The following is a 19,222-nucleotide window of genomic DNA, read 5'->3' on the forward strand; positions in this document are numbered from 1 at the left end:
ACATTGGTTTGATCTATTAGACAGCAAGAAAATCTTTTTCCGTAGTTTATATAAGGGCCACCAAGCAAATAGGATTTGAGTTTTGTTATAGGACTACCTTTAGACACTGTGGATGTTATTTACCCTAAGTATTATCATGTTTCAGAAAGCTGCTGCTTCTCCAGTGAAATCTGTATCCATCACCGATGCTAAAAATTGTGGGGTACAAAATCCTGAGGTACTTCAAAAAACTTCTGTGAGTCCTTTGAAAACAGAGGTATCGAAACCCATTGGCAAGTCGACTGTACCCCAGACAGTTCAGCCCAAAGAAGAATTAAGCAGAGAAATTTGTCTGCAGTCTCAACCTAAAGACAAATCTACAACACCGGGTGATGTATTTTTTAAAAAATCTGAAGTTACTAATGACAACTTTCAGAGTGTCTGTTCTCAGCATTTTAAATATCCAGTTGTGATGGTACAGTGTGGGTTTGCCAGAGCAAATGCCTGAATTATCAAAGGAGACATTTTTAGAATTCAGCTTTAATTGATTGAATGAACATTCATTAGTGTAGACTAACCCAGTTACTGGTCAAAGCATTTCACCTGTTACATTCGAACTGTTTATACGTGCATTTTTTCTAGAATGACTGTACTAGATATTGTCTTCTGTACTTTTTGATGCAGACAAAGCATGTCTGCTTGGAAGTCACATTTTCAGGGCATAATGGAGAAATAGTCTGTAACCAAGTGTGTTTGCAGAGTAGTGCTTCTCGAACTTTCATTATGAAAGCACCTTTAGCAAAGGGAGGTCAATGCGTATACAAATGATTCCACTCCCAGTTACATTGATTTGTGTGTATGCTGTATGTGTGGACATGTGAAAGTTCAAAATTACTTACTAAAGTAAATCGATGCTCCTGGAAGTCCATAATTATCTTGTGGCGCCTTATACCTACTGGCATGCCCCACATGCTGTTGATTGAGAGACACAGGACTAAAAAATATCATTCAAATCTATAGTAATATTGTTTACTTTGAACTATATTCTTTTTCATTAGAGTTACTTTTGGAGAGACTGTTTTAATCTAAATTTTTAACTTCTTGAAAACACACTCTCTCCAGAAACTATGGTTCATCGTAATAGAGAAGTAGACAGATGAGAGTGGAGGATCCATTAGTTATGGGGTGAGTAGGAACCAGCAGTCAGTTTACAGAGGACCCAAAATGAGAACTGGGAACAATAGCAAAATCCTAACATGCAGTAGGATTAGTCACTCCAAAATTTTAAAGACTTAGGGCATAGATAAGAACAGCATAGATAGAAAAACATTCTTATTATTCTTGGCTAATGTGTATTCCCAGAATACATTAACAGGGCCTCAGAGATACTTAATTTACATGTTTCTTTGTATTTATAATGGACTCTAGTTTGAGTTATGGGATGAAGTGGTAATGAGTGACATGTGGAGTCTTCAAACTATAGCCATGGGTCAGATTTTGCCCTTTACCTGTTTTTGCAAAGGAGTTTGTACCAGAACACAGCCATGCCCACTTATTGTCTGTGACTGCTGCATGCCTCATGCAGAGTGTAGTAGCTGTGACAATGGCCACGTAGCCTGCAAAGCCCCGAATATTTATTTGTTGGCTCCTTATAGGAAAATGTTTGCCAATTTCTGATAGAGATAACCTCCTTTTACATAGTATAGTTCCAGCATCCCCATGATGGAGGTGATATTTATCCTATTTGTTCTACTTTAAATGTACTGCCTGCTATTTTAAATGAGTAATGTTTGAAGCCTGTATAATCAAGACATCCTTTGGTAAAGTGAATGATCTCTAATTTTTATTTTTGAGAGAAAAAGAATTCCTGGATTTTCATATGTTGGAGTTCTTGAAAGCAAGATAAAATAAGTCGGACTGTAGAAATATAAGTAGTTGGGTTATCATGGCCAGGATACTTGGTGGGTAGGATGTATTATTAATATAATTTCCAGTCATTTAGGTTCTGATTATTTAGTTTAAAGGTTTTCTAATCCCTGTCGTCCTTTTATTCTACCTTAAACACAATTTTCTTTTAAAGAACTAAATTCTATAGTTAAATTATAGGCATGGAATTAAATAGTATGGTAATTTTTTAAAAATTTTCAACTATTTTCATATTGTTCACTTTCTGGATGAATATTTCTAGTAGAATCAAAAAGTATTTTGGAGCTGTACTGGATTTCAGAACTCTCTCCATAGAAATCGTAATTGTTACTTACTCTGAATAGCCTCCAAAAATGTGTGTGTTTTCTGTAGGAGGAGCAGGAATTAAGTCTTTCCTGGAACGCTTTGGAGAGCGTTGTCAAGAACACAGCAAAGAAAGTCCAGCTCGTAGCACACCTCCCAAAACCCCCATTATCACTCCAAACACAAAGGCCATCCAAGAGAGACTGTTCAAGCAAAACGCATCTTCATCTACTACCCATGTAGCCCAACGCCTCAAGCAGGTATGGCTCCCTGCTTTTTACCATTATCCATTACGTGGTCTCAGCAGAGAACCTACAGAAATCAAATCGTGTGTTCTCATACCGGTCTTTTTGACTGAGATAAATAGCTCCTCGATTCTTTGTATCCCTTATTTCAAATTAGAAATGTTATTTATCCTGCGTTCCAGGTATATTGTGATTTTTTTAATCTTAAAACTGAAGACAAACAGTAGTGTTTGCATATCATTCTTAAACTTGGCTCTCGTGTGAAATAGAGCTTTTGATGGTTTTAGGAACGTGAGAAAGAACTAGCATGTCTTCGTGGCCGATTTGACAAGGGCAGTTTATGGAGTGCAGGAAAAGACGGCAACTCGAGAAGCAGACAGCTGGAGTACAAACAGGTAACACGAACGAGAAACGCAAAAGCGAGCTTGGTCCCAAAGCCGTGCCGGGAGCTGATTTGTGGTTCTATTTTGTAAAATAATTATTGATAGACTTTCTTGTTCCAGTTAACTATATCACTTTCCATTCATAAATTCCTTAGATGTTCATACTAGCTCTTCTTTCTCTTGGGATATTTTCCCATTTGGTGGAACTTTTTACCAAATTCACTGATGATCTCCTTAAAATCAAACTTAAACAATTATTCTCACCATTTAATTGATTTCTGATTCCGTTTAACATTCTACTTAGATGCTGGTTCTAAAATGTTTCTCAGAATCAACTTTTCTCATGAGTAATTGCATACCTTTCCCCAAATACCATTCTTTTAAACTATCTGTAACCCTTTCAATGACTAAATACCTCCCAGATTTCTCTTTCTTCTATATTGCTTCCTGTCAAATTCCATTAATCAGCCTTGAGCAAAATCCCTACTTGTAAATGTAAACTATGTCCTGCTTCATTTACACACCTACTGTGTACAAAGTCCTGTGTTAGGATGTCTTGTTAAGCTGAAAATAATAGAATTATATTTAAAGTGGGTACCAGTAGAAAAAGAACAACAGTATGCTTTGAGAAATACCTACTTGGTTGCATTTATTGTGCGTGTGTGTGCGTGTGTGTGTGTTTTAATCCGCTCTCTTGCTTAACAAACCATGTTTCCCAGCGTTCTCATCTCAACTCTTTTTCTTTCTTACTTGCTCTGGGACATCTCTTTCTCATCCTCATATCTAGCTTCAGCCAAGCACGGAAAGGCTAACGATGCTCAGCTATGCTGTGCTCATCTCTCTCCTGAGCTCCGGGCCTGGTTGGCTGGTCGAGCCCTCTGCGCTTTGCTGAAGCATTTTTCCCATGAAGTCTGTCTTCACGTAGGGCTTTGCTCTGCTCGTCATCTAAAACAATCTGGGAGTGCTCCCTTGGCTCCTTCTTATTATTACTGTGTCTTCCTACACACACACCCTCACGTAAACACACTCGTATCCGGCGATACATTTTCTAAATGTCACCAGGCTGCCTTCTCCTCTGCTATTACCTTAATCACTAACATAGCTTTGTATGTATTGGACACTCTGCTTCTCGTCTGGCTCCTTTCTAGCCCATCTCCCCCACTGCTGCCAAAGAAGTAGTTTTAAAAAGCGAATATTCGCTTGCTTAAAATCCTGGAGAGCTTCCCATAGCCGTCATCAGAAAACTGGCTGCAGCGCTTGGCTTGACGTCTAAAATCGTTCAGAATCTGGCTCATCCCCACTGCCCCTCCACACCTGTGCTTCAGGCCTGCCGTGTGGACTATTCGCAGTTTCTCAACCGTGCTCATGCTTTCAGATCTCGTTGCAGAGATGCTCCTCTGCATGGAGTATCTCCTCTGCATGGAGTATCCTCTGCATGGAGTATCTCCTCTGCATGGAGTATCCTCTGCATGGATTATCTCCTCTGCATAGAGTATCTCCTCTGCATGGAGTATCCTCTCTGCATGGATATCTCCTCTGCATGGAGTATCTCCTCTGCATGGAGTATCCTCTGCATGGAGTATCTCTGCATGGTGACTTCCTGCTTCACTTCAAATAGGTCAAAGTTTAATCTGCTGTGGAATCCTTACTTGGCCTTTTACCCAAGGGGCCCTTCTTTTTCTTTTTTATCCACATTATCCTATGTTTACCTACACTGGAATATCTATCTTCCTGTCATAGTTTTAACTTTGCTTTTCGCCACGGCCTCTGAGAGCCTATCAGTCTCTGTCTGTGTTCTCAGCGCTTGGCGCACAGGGGAGCTCCGTGCTTTTGTCTTTGAAGGAAGGAATTGAACAGCTCACCTTTCCATCAGCGTGCAAGGTCTTGCCTGTCATCCTAAAACAAAATCGACTCTCCTCTCTTTCTTTGTGCATGGTGACCTCCTGCTTCACTTCGAATAGGTGAAAGTTTAATCTGCTGTTTAATCTTACTTGGCTTTTAATCTGCTGTTTAATCTTACTTGGCCTTTTTCCCAAGGGGCCCTTCTTTTTTTTTTATCCACGTCATCCTATATTTACCCACTGGAATATCTATCTTCCTGTCATAGTTTTAACTTTGCTTTTCGCCACGGCCTCTGAGAGCCTATCAGTCTCTGTCTGTGTTCTCAGCGCTTGGCGCACAGGGGAGCTCCGTGCTTTTGTCTTTGAAGGAAGGAATTGAACAGCTCACCTTTCCATCAGCGTGCAAGGTCTTGCCTGTCATCCTAAAACAAAATCGACTCTCCTCTCTTTCTTTGCCTCCTTTTCATGCAGACTCTACCAGAAGACTAGTCCCTACTTGCTTCCAATTTTTCTCCTCTTGATCCACTCAGGCTGTCACCTGTCCCATGGACCACTGCCCTTATTGGATGCACTAGTGGTCTTCAGGAACTGACTTTCAATCAGCAGCCTCGACATGGTGTGTCAGCCTCTTCTGTTTGAAGCACCTTCTTCACTTGGTCGCCAGTGTGTCACAGTCTCGTGGTTTTCCTCCACGTCTCTGTAGTGCAGCAGCTCTTAACTTTGTGCTAAATAATTCCCGATACACCCGTGGAATTCCGCCCCAGGTAGCTGCACATGTGCACGTGCACAAAATTCTGAACGTGATAACAGGGAGAGCATGGGTCTCCCCGTCTCAGATCTCATCTGTGGTACCCCCAAAGGGAGCCGCCAAAGAGGTGGCAGGAAGAGACGGACGGTTGAGTGGTGTCACTAAAGGTGAAGGAAGAAAGAGCCTTCAGGAGGAGGGAGCGGTCGGTACTGTCAAGTGTCTGTGTCCACTGAGGACCGGACTGGACCGAGGCCACCGGCTTTGAAGCGAGCCTGTCGTGATGTGGCCAGAGGGGTGTTGGTGGGATGAGGGTGAGGTGCGGACAGTCGTGGGAGAAGTGGAGCCGGGGTGTGGGCGGCCCTGGGAAGTTAGTGTCTAAGGGGGAGGGAGGCAGGGGGCCGTGGCCGGGAGGGGCTGAGGATGTGAGAGTCGGTTTGTATTTGTTTTGTTTGTTCTGAGAGACTTAAGGGAATTTCAGTGTTGATGAGAAGGAGCTAGTTGATGGGAAGGAGGTGAAGATGGACGGGGCGGGGTCAGTCTTTGGAGGGGTAAGAGTGGCTGATTCCAGAGCACCCTGACGAGGACAGATTCGGACAGTTTCCGGTGTGATAAGGAGGAAGGGAGGTGGTGTTTTCCACGCCGGGCCTCTGGTGGGCACCTTTTAAATACGTCATGTCATTCGCTCCCCACGCTAGCCCTGTAAGTAGGTAATAACCCCACTTCTCCTGGGTCAGGGACTGAGACTCGGAGGGAAATCCCTTGTCCTAGGGTGGCACAGCTGGTGAGTGGGGAGCCAGGGTTTCTAACCAGGCCTGCTGACCTCAGGGCCTTCTCCTTCGGCCGCTGTGCTATTCCTGGGCGCGGTCCGCAGGTCCGCAGTACGAGGGCGTGGGGCTCGGTGAGTTTATTTGCCTTGCCAGTCATTTCATTCACCCATCAAACGTGCGAGTGCCTGTCGCATACAAAGCACAAAAGCTTTTTACTCTCAAGGTATGCTCAGCCCCTTCTTCTCACTTCTGAAATGCACTTGCCCTGCTTTCTGCCGCTTCTCAAACTGCTGGCCCAACCCTAAAACGGCCTGCAGCGCAGCTTTTGCCAGTTTGCCTAGCCTTTGTGTGTCAAAAGCGGCTTCTAACGTGAGAGGCAATGCGGTCTGGACCTAGCTCTGGAACAGGAATTCCTGGCTTGTAAACTGGCGGAGCCAGTTACCCGCTGTGTGTAGGTATTAGCTGCTGTTACTCCTATTCTTTCTCTCATTTGATTATTTCTACTTCTGCTTTAATCATAAAGCCTTTTCAAAAAGAAACAAAACAATGAATATTTCTCTTCCATAATCTTGTCAATGATTTAAAAAGACTCAGATAAGGGATTTTTTTATCCTTCTGACCCGGTTCTGTCCTTCATTGTCTTTTTTTTTTTTTTTTTGGTTTGTTTGTTTTTGGCATTTTGCACATCTGTTCAGTGGAATCCTGAGGCATGAACTGTCACTAGATTTTCTGGGTGTGGGATGTGGTAGGTGACATGGGGGATTGTTTTTTGTTTTTAGCACTTTCACTTGAGTTGGTTTATCTAAAGCAAAATCTCATCCTCTCTTGCCTCCTGTTCTCTCGATGGTTTTACACACTGAGAATCACCAAGACGGTGAACTAGCCTGGAGGGCTTGTGTTCCTAACACGGCTGGGCCATTTCACACATGCTCTCTCTTTTGTTCTGAGGAAGCTAATATAGAATAATGACCCTCATTTCATTTAATAACGTGTAAAAAGACAGTCTGTAGTTTTGAGACTTAAAATTTCTCTCTTCATTTGCGTTTTGCAGGAAATTCGCTGTCAGAGCACTCCCCTCAAAGAACACAAAGTTGTTTCAAACACCCCATCGCTTCTAGTAACGGAAAAGGTGCCGGAAAATCAGACACCAGCAAAACCTTCCAGCACAGAATCCACAGGTGAGCGTTTTGTTTCTACTTCACTTAAACACAGAGATTTCAGTCTCCTGTCATTTTGGGAATTGGATTAGAAGTCAGAAATGCTGCTCTGTGTAAAAGTGTAAAAAGACAGATTCATTTCTTCATTTCCAATCACTAATTCATTTCTGGCCATCCAGTATGCTTCTTAGTCCTCTTTCCAGAGTGAGATTTCATCCTTTGATGAGAGTGTAAATTACTACAGTTTGAATGTGTGCATGCTCTTTAATTCAGCTCTTTTGCAAGTGTTTGTAAGTAGAATTACTAGAACTAGTGTGCAAAATGTACTCTGTACAGAGGTTATTTGTAGCACCGTTTTAATAATAATCAGATTTAAATGACTTAAATGTCCATCAGTACAAGACTATTTAAATAAATTGTGCTAAATTCATGTAATCAAATATTATGTAACTACTTAAATGAATAAGGTAACTTTGTAATGATATTTAGTATATCATAGACACTTAAAAATTATTTTAAAATTGTGGTAAAAAGCACATTACTAAAGCTTAACCGTCTTAATTTTTAAGTGCACAGTTCAATAGTGTTAAGTACATTCACATTGTCGTGGAACAGATTTCAGAGCTTTTTCGACTTGCAAAACTGAAACTCTATACTCATGAAACAACAACTTTCCATCCCCCTCTCCTCGGCCCTGGTAATCACCACTCTGCTTTCTGTTTCTGTGAATTCGATTACTTTGGTACCTCAAATAATGCAACATGCAGCATTTATCTTTTCAAGACCAACTTGATGAATTTAGCATAATGTCCCCAAGGTTCATCCATGTTGTAGCATGCAACAGAATTTCCTTCTTCTTTAAGACCAAATGATGCTCCAGTGTATATATAGGCCACATTTTATTTATTCGATACCTGTCATTGGACATGTGGGTTCTTTCCACCTCTTGCCTATTGTGAATAGTGCTGCTATGAACGTGGATGTACGAATGTGTCTCTGAGACCCTGCTTTCAATTTTTTTTTTGGATATAAACCCAGAAGTGGGATTGCTGGATCATATAGTAGTTCTATTTTTAATGTTTTAAAGAACCATCATACTGTTTCCCATAGTGGTTACATCATTTTACAATCTCACCAACAGTGTACAAGGGTTCCAGTTTTTCCACATCCTTGCCAACACCTGTTATTTTTTTTTTTTGATAGTAGCCACCCTCATGGGTGTGAGGTGATAGATCATTGTGATTCTGATTCGCATTTCTCTTATGATTAGTGATATTGAGCATCTTTTCATGTGCTTGTTGGCTATTTGTATATTATCTTTGGAGAAATGTCTATTCTGTTTATTAGTCCTTCACCCATTTTTTCATGAGGTTATTTGAAATTTTTGTTGTTGATTTTAGGAGTTCTTTATATATTCTGAATATTAATCCCTTAACAGTTGTATGGTTTGTAAGTATTGTCCCGTTGTCCTTTTGATACACAAAAGTTGTTAAGGTTGACTTAGTGCCCTTTGTCTATTTTTGCTTTTGTTGCCTGTGTCACACTCAAGAAATCATTGCCAAATCCATCATCATGAAGCCTTTTCTCTGTTTTTTTTTTGTTTTTTTGTTGTTTTTTTTCCTAGGAGATTTATAGTTTTGAGTGTTACATTTAGGTCTTTAATCCATTTTGAGTTGATTTTTGTGTAAGGTGTCAGATAAGGGTCCAACTTTATTCTTTTGTATGTAGATATCCAGTTTTCCTAACATCATTTGCTGAAGAGACTGTTTTTTCTCTATGAATCATCCTGACAGCCTTATCAAAGATCATTTGACCATATGTGTGAGGTTTTATTTCTGGGCTCTCTATTCAATTCCATTTCTCTATATGTCTGTCTTTGTGCTAATACCGTACTGTTTTGATTACTATACCTTTGTTATATGTTTTAGAATCAGGAAATGTTGGTCTTCTAACTTTATCCTTTTTCAAAATTATTTTGGATATTCAGGGTCTCTTGAAGTTCCATGTGAATTTTAGCATGGGCTTTTCTATTTCTCCAAAAATGCCATTGGGATTTTGATAGGAATTGTGTTGATCTATAGATCGCTTTGGGTAGGACTGACATCTTAACAATATTAGGTCTTCCAATACATGAACATGGGATATGTTCCCATCTACCTGTCTTTTTAATGTCTTTCATCAATGTTTGTAGTGTTCAATGTACATTTCTGTCACCTCTTTGGTTAGATTTATTCCTAAATATTTCATTCTTTTTGATGCTATTATACATAGAATTATTTTTAAAATTTCCATTTCATATTGTTCATTGGTAGTATGTAGACAGGCAACTGATTTTTGTGTGTTGATTTTGTATCCTGCATCTTTGCTGAATTTGTTTATTCTAACACTTTGTGTGTGTGTGTGTGTAATATTTAGAGTTGTCTATATTTAAGGGAATGTCGTCTGTAAACAAAGGTAATTTTACCTCTTTTAAAATTTGAATCCTTTTTTTCCTTCTTCTTGCCTGTTGCTCTGACTGGGACTTCCAAAGCTTTGTTCAATACAAGTGGTGAGACTGGGTATCTTTGTCTTATTTCTGATCTTAGAGGAAAAGCTTCTAGTTTTTCACATTGAGTATAATGTTAGCTTTGAGCTTTTTCTGTATGGCCTTTATTATGTTGAGGTAGTTTCCTTCTATTGCTAGTTTATTAAATGTTTTTATTGACACTTTTTTAAAAAAGTGAAAAACAGATTTCAGAATAGTATGTAAGTATGATCGTCTCCTGATAAAAGGATATGCACATGTGTACACATGGGGTTAATTGGAAGAACAAACAACAACCTAGTAATACAGATGTCCCTTTCTCTGGGGATGGAGGAAGAGAGAGATGGGAAAGATAAGAGAGGACAGGTGTTTTGGGGGATTCTCTGTACATTTCTAAGTTTGAAATGCAATTTACAATCAGAAAAAAAGATACATAAGAATCCTTCCTTAACTAAAAATATTCTAGGCTCTTACATATATTAATATGTCTTTTTTTAAAAAAACTTTTTAGGTTTCACTGAATGTGAAATGATGAAGTCTAGCCCTTTGAAAATAACATTGTTTTTAGAAGAGGAAAAGTCTTTAAAAGTAACATCAGACCCAAAGATTGAGCAACAGACAGGTTGGTTTTTCTTCTTTATTTTTTATTAACACCGGACACTTTATGAGAAATAATATATTGGTGGAAGCACATATTCAAATATACAGCATTCTATATTTCTAAATGGCTTGTGATTTTATAATACTCTCTCCCTCTTTTCTTTGCCTAAGAAATACTCTAGCTTCCACAGAGATATAGAACAGTCATCTTAGTGTCACAGACCCCTGTGAGACTCTTGTGAAGGCTGTCACTCAGCCTTCCTGGGGAAAGGAACTTTGCCCTTCCATGCCCAGTGTAAACTGTAGGGGGAATTCGTGGCCCTTGAAGTTATTTGTGAATCCTGTGCTAAGTGATGCCCGCATGTCGCTGTTATCGACTGCCATGTGAAAGGGCAGCTCCAACAATAGGAAAAGTTATTTGAAAGAACATATTTTTGTAAGTCTGAAGCTTTGGGCTGTTACCCTACAATTTGAGTTTTTACTTTATATTTTTTCTTATATCTGAAGCATTGAATCAGCTTTTGAGAATTTTTACTTTTATTGCTTAGAAAATGTTACTGGAACTTTGAAAGTTATTTTGCTTTTATATATTAGTATATTTTATTTATTTATTTATGTTTAGGAGGTGCTTTTTCTTACGGCCGTTTTTCCTATTTAGTGAGTACATGAATGTTAGATCTCTGCTATCCCTTTAATTTTTAAAGGTTTGAATCACAGTATTTACTTATGAAATATTTTTCAGAAGTGGTACGTGAAATTGAGATGAGTGTGGATGGCGATGATGATATCAATAGTTCAAAAGTAATTAATGACATCTTCAGTGATGTCCTAGAGGCCGGTGAACTAGATGTGGAAAGGAGCCAAGAGGAGATGGATCAAGCAGAAGCAGAAAGCAGCGAAGAACAGGAAGACGCACTGAATATCTCCTCCATGTCTCTGCTTGCTCCGCTGGCGCAGACAGTTGGTGTGGTAGGTCCAGAGGTAAGGAAAGACTCAACGTAAATGGGCCCAGGACGCGTAGAAGCTAAGTGGTTCGGGGGTCTCCTTTTGTTTTATCGGGTGCCTGGAAAGTTTGCACTGTTTAGCAGGGGGTTTTGCAAACCTGATATTCTCTTAAAAGCAGTCTTCAAATTCTTCAGTGGCTTCTTGTTGACCTTAGATAAAATCCAAACTGTGTCATGGCTTCAAAGGCCAGGCATTTGAGTTCGCATCCTGGCTCTGCCACTTACTTATGTTTATTGGTCAGGTGGTTTAACTTTTTTTCCATGGATCCCTCGTCTGTCAAATGAGATTAAAATAGTGCCTACATCAAGGGGTTGGTATGACCATTAAAACGTATTAGTATATTAGTATTTAGCACCAGACAAATAACTAACATTTATGAGAGCTAGCTATATTCTTAGCTATCACCCTAAATTGATAACTGCAGCTTTGTTTGGAAATTGATTCAATTAGAAATATTTTTGAAAAGGGTTACAAGTGTAGGTTTTAGCTTTCAACTTTTACTTATTCATTTACTTTTTGGGAACTTATTTTAGTTTGTCTTGTTTTTCTGATGAGTCAGTGAACTTATTCTTTATTTTTTTCCGAATCATAGAGAAGAATTCCTTCGATTCCTCAGAATTTTGATTGAGGATCAGTGTAATCCATAAAACCTACTAACGTCTGACATGCTTCCCTGCAGAGTTTAGTTTCCTCACCTAGACTGGAATTGAAGGACGCTGGCATAAGTGATGAGAGTCCAAAACCAGGAAAATTCCAGAGACCCCGTGTCCCTCGGGCTGAGTCTGGTGACAGTATTGGTTCTGAAGATCGCGATCTTCTTTACAGGTAAGAATGTTTTGGGAAGGCATTCACTCACTTAAGGGTCACGGTGTAGATGGATGCGTTATTTACGATTATAGCATAATTAATAATTAACCTGTATAAAACTTTGGAATAACTTTTATCAGCCTGTCTTTCACCCAATGGCATTTTCCCATTCTGGTGAAGTGTTCTGCTGATACTTTTTGATATCAGTATCGAATTCTGCTGAAATGTTCAATAAAGGATATCGCTTATTGCTGGATTTTTAATAGAATATAACTTGTTTCCTGAAGCATCGATGCATATAGATCTCAAAGAATCAAAGAAGTAGATCGTCCTTCAATAAAGCAGGTGATTGTTCGGAAGGAAGACGTTTCTTCAAAATTGGAGAGAAAAAAGAATACCGAAGAGAAGAATGCTTTGCCTCGTCAAGTTAACATCAAACAGAAAATGCAGGTGTGTACTTCCGTGGAAAGGGGATTTGGACCGAGCTCCTTGAGGAAAAGGGCCCATCTTTATTTATTCCTGTGCCCTAAGTGACTGGAGCAGCGTCTGACACATAGGAGCTCCATAATTGCCCTTGAATTCAGTTTAATATGAGAAAGGTCCTCTTTACTAGAAAAGTTGGAAGAAACTTATTTAATATTGTTGAGTTATTTATTCTTAAACATGTTTCTCATAAATGTCTTTAAAGTATAACTATAAATTACATGATGGTGAACTGTGAAATTGATTTTGCTCTTAGAGGTTCCTTTATGCTAAGGAAAACATTTAAAAAATTACAACATACATGTAATTTAAAGAAAGTGAATCAGATAATTTCTATATCTCTACTTTGTTAGACATAGTCCCAATTATAATTTTAGTAAGTATGAGTTGAAAGTCTTTTCATAAGGACGAATGTTTATAGTGCAATTTTTACAGCATATTAAATGTTTTTGGTGCATAATCTAGAAACTTGAACAATGAAATTATAACATTTTGACTTTACTCTCTGGAAATTTTGAAAGAGATCCAATTGGATTAGTTACAGCTGAAGTTTAAGTAAAGTGAAAGTGTTAATTAAAAAGTGCGTTTTTTCCTCCTCTCATTGTTTTTGCCAGGAACTCAATAATGAAATAAATTTGCAGCAGACAGTGATCTATCAAACTAGCCAAGCTCTTAACTGCTGTGTTGATGAAGAGCATGGAAAAGGGTCCCTGGAAGAAGCCGAAGCAGAAAGGCTGCTTCTAATTGCAAGTATGTGTGACACACCTGAAATAATTCCAACACAATTTTAAACCAGGAAAAACTCATTTTATCTAGTATATCCAGAAATCTAATTTTAGAGCAAAAGGCTTTTCCAGTCATCTGTTTCGGTTAGTCTATTTTTCGTTTCTTACAAGGTTCGTGACAATTCTACACGTCAGATAAGATGGAGTTGACATGAACAGGTGAAAGAAACTGGAATGCATTTGAAGGAATATAGTTGTAAAGAGTATGCTAAGAATGAATATATTTATACATACGTACACGTACACACACACACTATCCCTGTACCTATCTATCTGCATATAGCTTGAAAAGTACGTGAATTTTGGTGTGTGTGTGTGTGTGGTGATGGTTGACAGGGCACATTAGGGTGGAGAGAGTATATATACCACACAAGAAAACTGACCAAAAGTTTAAGCATTGAATTATAAGGACTTGGTGAACAGATGAGCAATTAAGGTTTTCCCCAACTACCTACCACCTGTTTATATAAAAAAAATGTGACTGATTTCGTCTTTGGTCTTAGGTACAGTTGTTACATCAGCACATTTTCTCGAATTGGTCTTTTAGAAACAGTTACAGTCTTAATATTTGAAATATTAACTTGCATATTTTTATATAGCTGAGAAGAGAACACTTTTGCTCGATGACCTGAATAAGCTGAAGAATGAAGGGCCTCAGAGGAAGAATAAGGCTGGTCCCGTAGCCCAGAGTGAATTTGTCCCATCCAAAGGATCAGTTACTTTGTCAGAAATCCGCTTGCCTCTGAAAGCAGATTTTGTCTGCAGCACCGTTCAGAAACCAGGTATGGTGATTTCTGTTTGTATCACTTCTAGATCATGCTAAGTTCTGAACATCTCCTAGATTGAAGCTGTGCAAATGCCAACGAGTAGAACACATGTAACAATGCAGAGCTCTTATCTGAGCCTTCAGTTCCTTTTGCAGAGATATGTGTATAACGATAACCGAGGGGAAATCGCATACGTGGGCTTACGAGCCACACGATCACAGACATGGCTCTGTTATCTGAAAGTCAGGCCGGGTAAACATCATTTTTAACATAAAATATTTTTCTAAGATGAGTTATCCTGACATAGTGGATCATTTGACTCTAATTTTATCTTGGAAAGTATGGGGCTAAAAGAACTTATTTTACTTTCTTTAGAATTCATCCCATTATAGGAATTTGTTCTATAAGTCCTGAGTTACTGGTTGTGGGAGTGAAGAGCATCACAATGGAGATACTTGTATTGAAATTTTATTCTCTTTGCCCCTCTAGATTGAATAATAAATTTTCCTAAACTACGTATTCTAGGATGTAGTCCATAGTGTAGCGGTTAGCATGTCTGCTTTACATGCAGAAAGTCCTGGGTTCGCACCCCAGTGGAGCCATGGTCCATGGTCTACGGCCATGCCACCCTGAACAAGCCCGATCCCGTCTGATCTCGGAAGCTAAGCAGGCTCGGGCCTAGTTAGTACTTGGATGGGAGACCACCTAGGAGGACCAGGTGCTGTAGGCATAAATAATAAAAACAAAACAAAACTATGTATTCTAGCAAAAATCATATAGAAGCAAAGTGGGTAAAGGAGACTAGGCACCAGGATCTGAACACAGGGCAGGGTATTTATAGCAAGCTTAATATAATTAAAGTTTTACTAAGTTTTGGATAATTTTTTTTTTGTTAAGCTTTTTAAAAATTTTTCTGTGGAATATTCTCTTTGAGGGAGAGGAGGTGAGAAGTGAATCTGAGGTGCAGGGAAAGTAAAGAATGGAATCTTTAAAAGTTGGAGCTTTATGGTAGGAATAAGGTAACCTAAGTTCTAATTCTTGCTGTTGTCCGATTTTGGTGAGGTGTGGACAGAAATCTATTGGTATGTGGTTATTTAATAACAAATAGTGAAGAAATAGTTGATGTTTTCATTAGAATTTATCTGAGTAACTTTCACTGAAATATTTAGTTTTTTAATCTCAGTTTTGAAATAACAAACTATAATTTATCCTTTTGAGGTATATACTATTAGCTAAAGAATTAGGTATCAATAGGTAAAATTCAAAGTCAGCAGCAATTGAAGGATTTGGAGTGAAGTCATTTTAATTCACATATAAGGAAAAGAACTTGATGATGCTTATTCCAGAATTAACGACTGTCCGCTTATGTCTTACCTTTTTGTGATTTTAGAAAATTTAAAATTTTATATCATTCAGTTGCAGTATTTATTTCCTTGGTCTGTCAGAATGCTGATTATCTGAATCTGATTTTGCTTGTGCTTATTATGTAATGTGATTACTTTTTGCAGATGCAGCAAATTACTATTTCTTAATTATACTAAAAGCAGGAGTTGAAAATCTGGTAGCCACACCGTTAGCAAGTACTTCAAATTCTCTTAATGGCGACGCTCTGACATTCTCTACTACATTTACTCTGTAAGTAAAGGAGGCTTTTGATGGCTCAGACACATTTTTCTTTTAATAGTTAATGTAGTCTAAGCATGCAGATGGCATTAACCTTTGAAATGCGATATGTTCATTCTTTTTATATGGAGAAATAAACTCAGTTTTTGTTAAACCAATTTGTTGGTTTAACTTTTGTTTCTGATACTTCCTTCCATTGGGTAGCACCTTTCTTCCATGTGACTACAGGTGTTTAATGTTCCGAAGTGTTTAAAAATATATGTATATGCAAAATATGGACCATAATTTCTTCACATATGCTTTAAATCTTAATGTTCTTAATATTCAATCTCAATGAAAAGGTTTATATTTAGTGTCACAGATTTATTTTGAAATGAGTCAAAATCCAGTTTAAAAAAATTACCTTTATAGTTAAAGATTTTGAGTTGTAAAACACTGAAGAAAATATTGGTCTTGTATTATAAGAAAAAATAGACAGTTCACTATTTTTTATAAAAAAATAGTTCATCATTTTTAATGGCAAACTTGATATATTTCTTAGTTTTAATGCTTTATTTTTCTAGGCAAGATGTGTCCAATGACTTTGAAATAAATATTGAAGTTTACAGCTTGGTAAGCAGTTAAAGTTTCTAAAATAACTATTAGCATACCTTTCTTAAAGATATCTGATTTTAAGCTAATTATGCTTGGGATTTGTGTATAGGTGCAAAAGAAAGACCCGTCAGTACTCGATAAGAAGAAAAAGGCATACAAATCCAAGGTGAGAATGAAAGCTCAGTGAAAACATTATAATCGGAAATAACATATCATTTTAAATGTATGTGCAATATTTAGTGATTATCAAGTTTTCGGGTCATTTTCATGCCCCCAATTTCAGTTATTGCATTTAATAGGTGCGAATACAGAAAGTAAACTTCCATTGAGTGATCACGAGCCTGAGTACAAACTATGAGTACACTCAAGCTGGGTAATTCTATTTTCTGTACGTTGACTGGGCGGCTAACTTTTCTTACCTCTTGAGACTTTTCTCCAGGCTTTCCTCGGAGCGCTTGTCTCGCCAGCACCCCTAAACCAGCACGGAGCCGTGAGGCAGCAGGATCAGAACCTCTTGCTCGGTCCCCTTCCTTCTTGGTCTTTGCTCTTTTGTTCTTTTCCTGGGTCATTATTTAAAAGAATTTTATTTAGCTTTAACAAAAAAAAAAAAAAGGAATGACAGCGTGGATTAAGCCTTAATTGAGGACTCAATTATGATACTCATTTTTAAGAATTATTTTCCTTGTGGGAATATCTCAAAGTTGGTTATTTTTAAGCTCTAGATTATATTTCATAGGAAATATATTAAGTTATCTTTTCTTTTAGGCTATTACTCCAAAGCGACTTCTCACATCTATAACCACAGTAAGTAGAATTTTTTAAAAACTAGGCTTCCTTGAGAGACCTTTACCTTACACATATGATTGTAAATTGGTTAACCATTTCTAAACCCTTAGCACTTTGGAAATCTTTAAAATTTACTTACGGAGGGAAAATCTCTGATATTTACATAGGAAAAATAATGTTTTCTGAAATGTAGTTCTTGCAGTAGTAGAGTTTTGTATTTGGTATTTAAATCTGTGTATCAGTAAAGAAAATAACTTGTGTTTCTTCTTTACACCTTCTTTTAGAAAAGTGCCCTTCATTCTTCAGGTGAGTGGATCTGAAACCATTTGAATCACTGGAATAAGGAAAAGAACTAAGCAATTGCAGACTTAAATGTATAGCCATCTTGATTTAGGAGTGTTTAGCTTAGTTGTCTGAATAACATTTTGTATATGGTTTTTAGTAACATGTAAGATTACTGGCCAGCCTAGCATGCTGTCTGGTTGCACCTTCATCCCATACCACTGCAGGCTAGCAGTCATGACATCATTCAGGCTCTAGCAGGAGTGACACGTAAGATACCTCGTCACTTGACAGCAGCAACAGATAGCATTACTCTTCACCCTACCGTCTGTTGTTCTGTAGGTTTGTTTTGTGCTGGCCACACTGTGGAGCTGACTTCTTTTAACTTTGCTGAGCGTACCTGGCATTGGAACATGTCAGAAAAGCATCTTTCTGTTCACTGGGAACTGGGGTGCCAAGAAGGCCCCTTTGTAGAAGGCTTTAGGCCTGTTTTCCAAAGGGGATTAGTGTGGAGCTGGTTTTAGTCACCTCCTTTGGACTCTGGGTCTCTTCTTGGTGCAGGAGAGTAATGAGGAACAGCTGTGTGTAGTACAGTCTGCTGCTCGTTACGTCATCGTAGACTACTGCAATGACGCCCTCTCACGTCACTTATAGGAAAATTGCATTCATTCTATGTACACATGTTTAGGTTATGCACCTTCAAAAACCTATCCATCCTGAATGTTAAAGACTGCCCGTACTTCACTTTAGTTAAAGATGAAATATTTGACAGTTTTCTTTCATTAAGAAACTCGACGTTTCTCCCCATACTTGGAAATGGAGGAGGATGAGGCTCTTTTCTCTGTGGCAGCTCGATCTCGTGCTGGGGCGAGGTAAGGGACTGAGCACGCTGAACTGAGCTTCGTGTGTCTCCCCGCTCCCCCCAACCCTGCAGGTACGGCCAGCCCGGCAGGGCTCAGCGCCGTGCGCACCAGCAACTTCGCCCTGGTCGGGTCTCACACGCTGTCCCTGTCATCCGTAGGAAACACTAAATTTGCTCTGGACAAGGTAATCTAGATCTATTTATTTATTTTTAGAAAAATTAGGTCAGGAAATTTTCTACTTCCAGGAAATACCCCAGTAGTACTTTCAAGGATTCGAAATTTGGGGCTGTAAATGTGTTCTTAGAATCGTACATTTTAACTAGGCATGGGCTTACCTACGTGGTTATGTGTTTTTAATGGAGGTATTTTTGCCATGTATTTTAATAGTTAAATCCTCAAAGTAGTGTATGCTGCTTTATTCTAAATGTCATTTCTGACCACATAAGTATTACTTCTTTTTATAAATTCTTCAGTTACAGTTGACATACGATGTTATATTAATTCCATGTGTGTAACATGGTGATTAGACATTTATATAACTTACAGAATGATCACCCTGATAAGTCTATACAGAGTTATTACGATATTGACTACATTCCCTATGCTATACTTTACATCCCAATGACTATTTTTATAACTGGAGGAAGTATTACTTCTTGCATGTAGATATTAAGCTTACAGTTTTAAACATAGTCACTTGTCTATTTGAACCAATATTTTGAAATGAGTAGTATTTTATAAATTTAGTTTTGAC

At 38.4% G+C, this 19,222-nt stretch overlaps 1 protein-coding gene and 1 non-coding gene across 3 annotated transcripts in view; both read left to right on the top strand.

The window, feature by feature from the left end:
- The window catches only part of ANLN (anillin actin binding protein), a 47,296-nt gene that overhangs the window by 12,738 nt on the left and 15,336 nt on the right, over positions 1 to 19,222 (top strand). For both annotated transcript variants that reach the window (XM_006912065.3, XM_015589460.2), the window contains exons 5-20: positions 146 to 368; positions 2,278 to 2,468; positions 2,741 to 2,848; positions 7,244 to 7,370; positions 10,385 to 10,495; positions 11,216 to 11,454; positions 12,158 to 12,303; positions 12,573 to 12,735; positions 13,383 to 13,518; positions 14,153 to 14,335; positions 15,829 to 15,955; positions 16,507 to 16,555; positions 16,647 to 16,703; positions 17,303 to 17,341; positions 17,608 to 17,629; positions 18,540 to 18,652. In XM_006912065.3, the coding sequence (XP_006912127.1) occupies positions 146 to 368; positions 2,278 to 2,468; positions 2,741 to 2,848; positions 7,244 to 7,370; positions 10,385 to 10,495; positions 11,216 to 11,454; positions 12,158 to 12,303; positions 12,573 to 12,735; positions 13,383 to 13,518; positions 14,153 to 14,335; positions 15,829 to 15,955; positions 16,507 to 16,555; positions 16,647 to 16,703; positions 17,303 to 17,341; positions 17,608 to 17,629; positions 18,540 to 18,652 (2,034 nt within the window). The remainder of the gene's footprint in view (positions 1 to 145; positions 369 to 2,277; positions 2,469 to 2,740; positions 2,849 to 7,243; positions 7,371 to 10,384; positions 10,496 to 11,215; positions 11,455 to 12,157; positions 12,304 to 12,572; positions 12,736 to 13,382; positions 13,519 to 14,152; positions 14,336 to 15,828; positions 15,956 to 16,506; positions 16,556 to 16,646; positions 16,704 to 17,302; positions 17,342 to 17,607; positions 17,630 to 18,539; positions 18,653 to 19,222) is intronic.
- LOC112479862 lies at positions 14,932 to 15,050 on the top strand. Its single transcript, XR_003046377.1, has one exon. It is a non-coding gene; the product is annotated as a 5S ribosomal RNA (ribosomal RNA).

The sequence above is a fragment of the Pteropus alecto genome, unplaced genomic scaffold (assembly GCF_000325575.1).
Source record: "Pteropus alecto unplaced genomic scaffold, ASM32557v1 scaffold21, whole genome shotgun sequence".
Taxonomy (NCBI): Eukaryota; Metazoa; Chordata; class Mammalia; order Chiroptera; family Pteropodidae; genus Pteropus; species Pteropus alecto.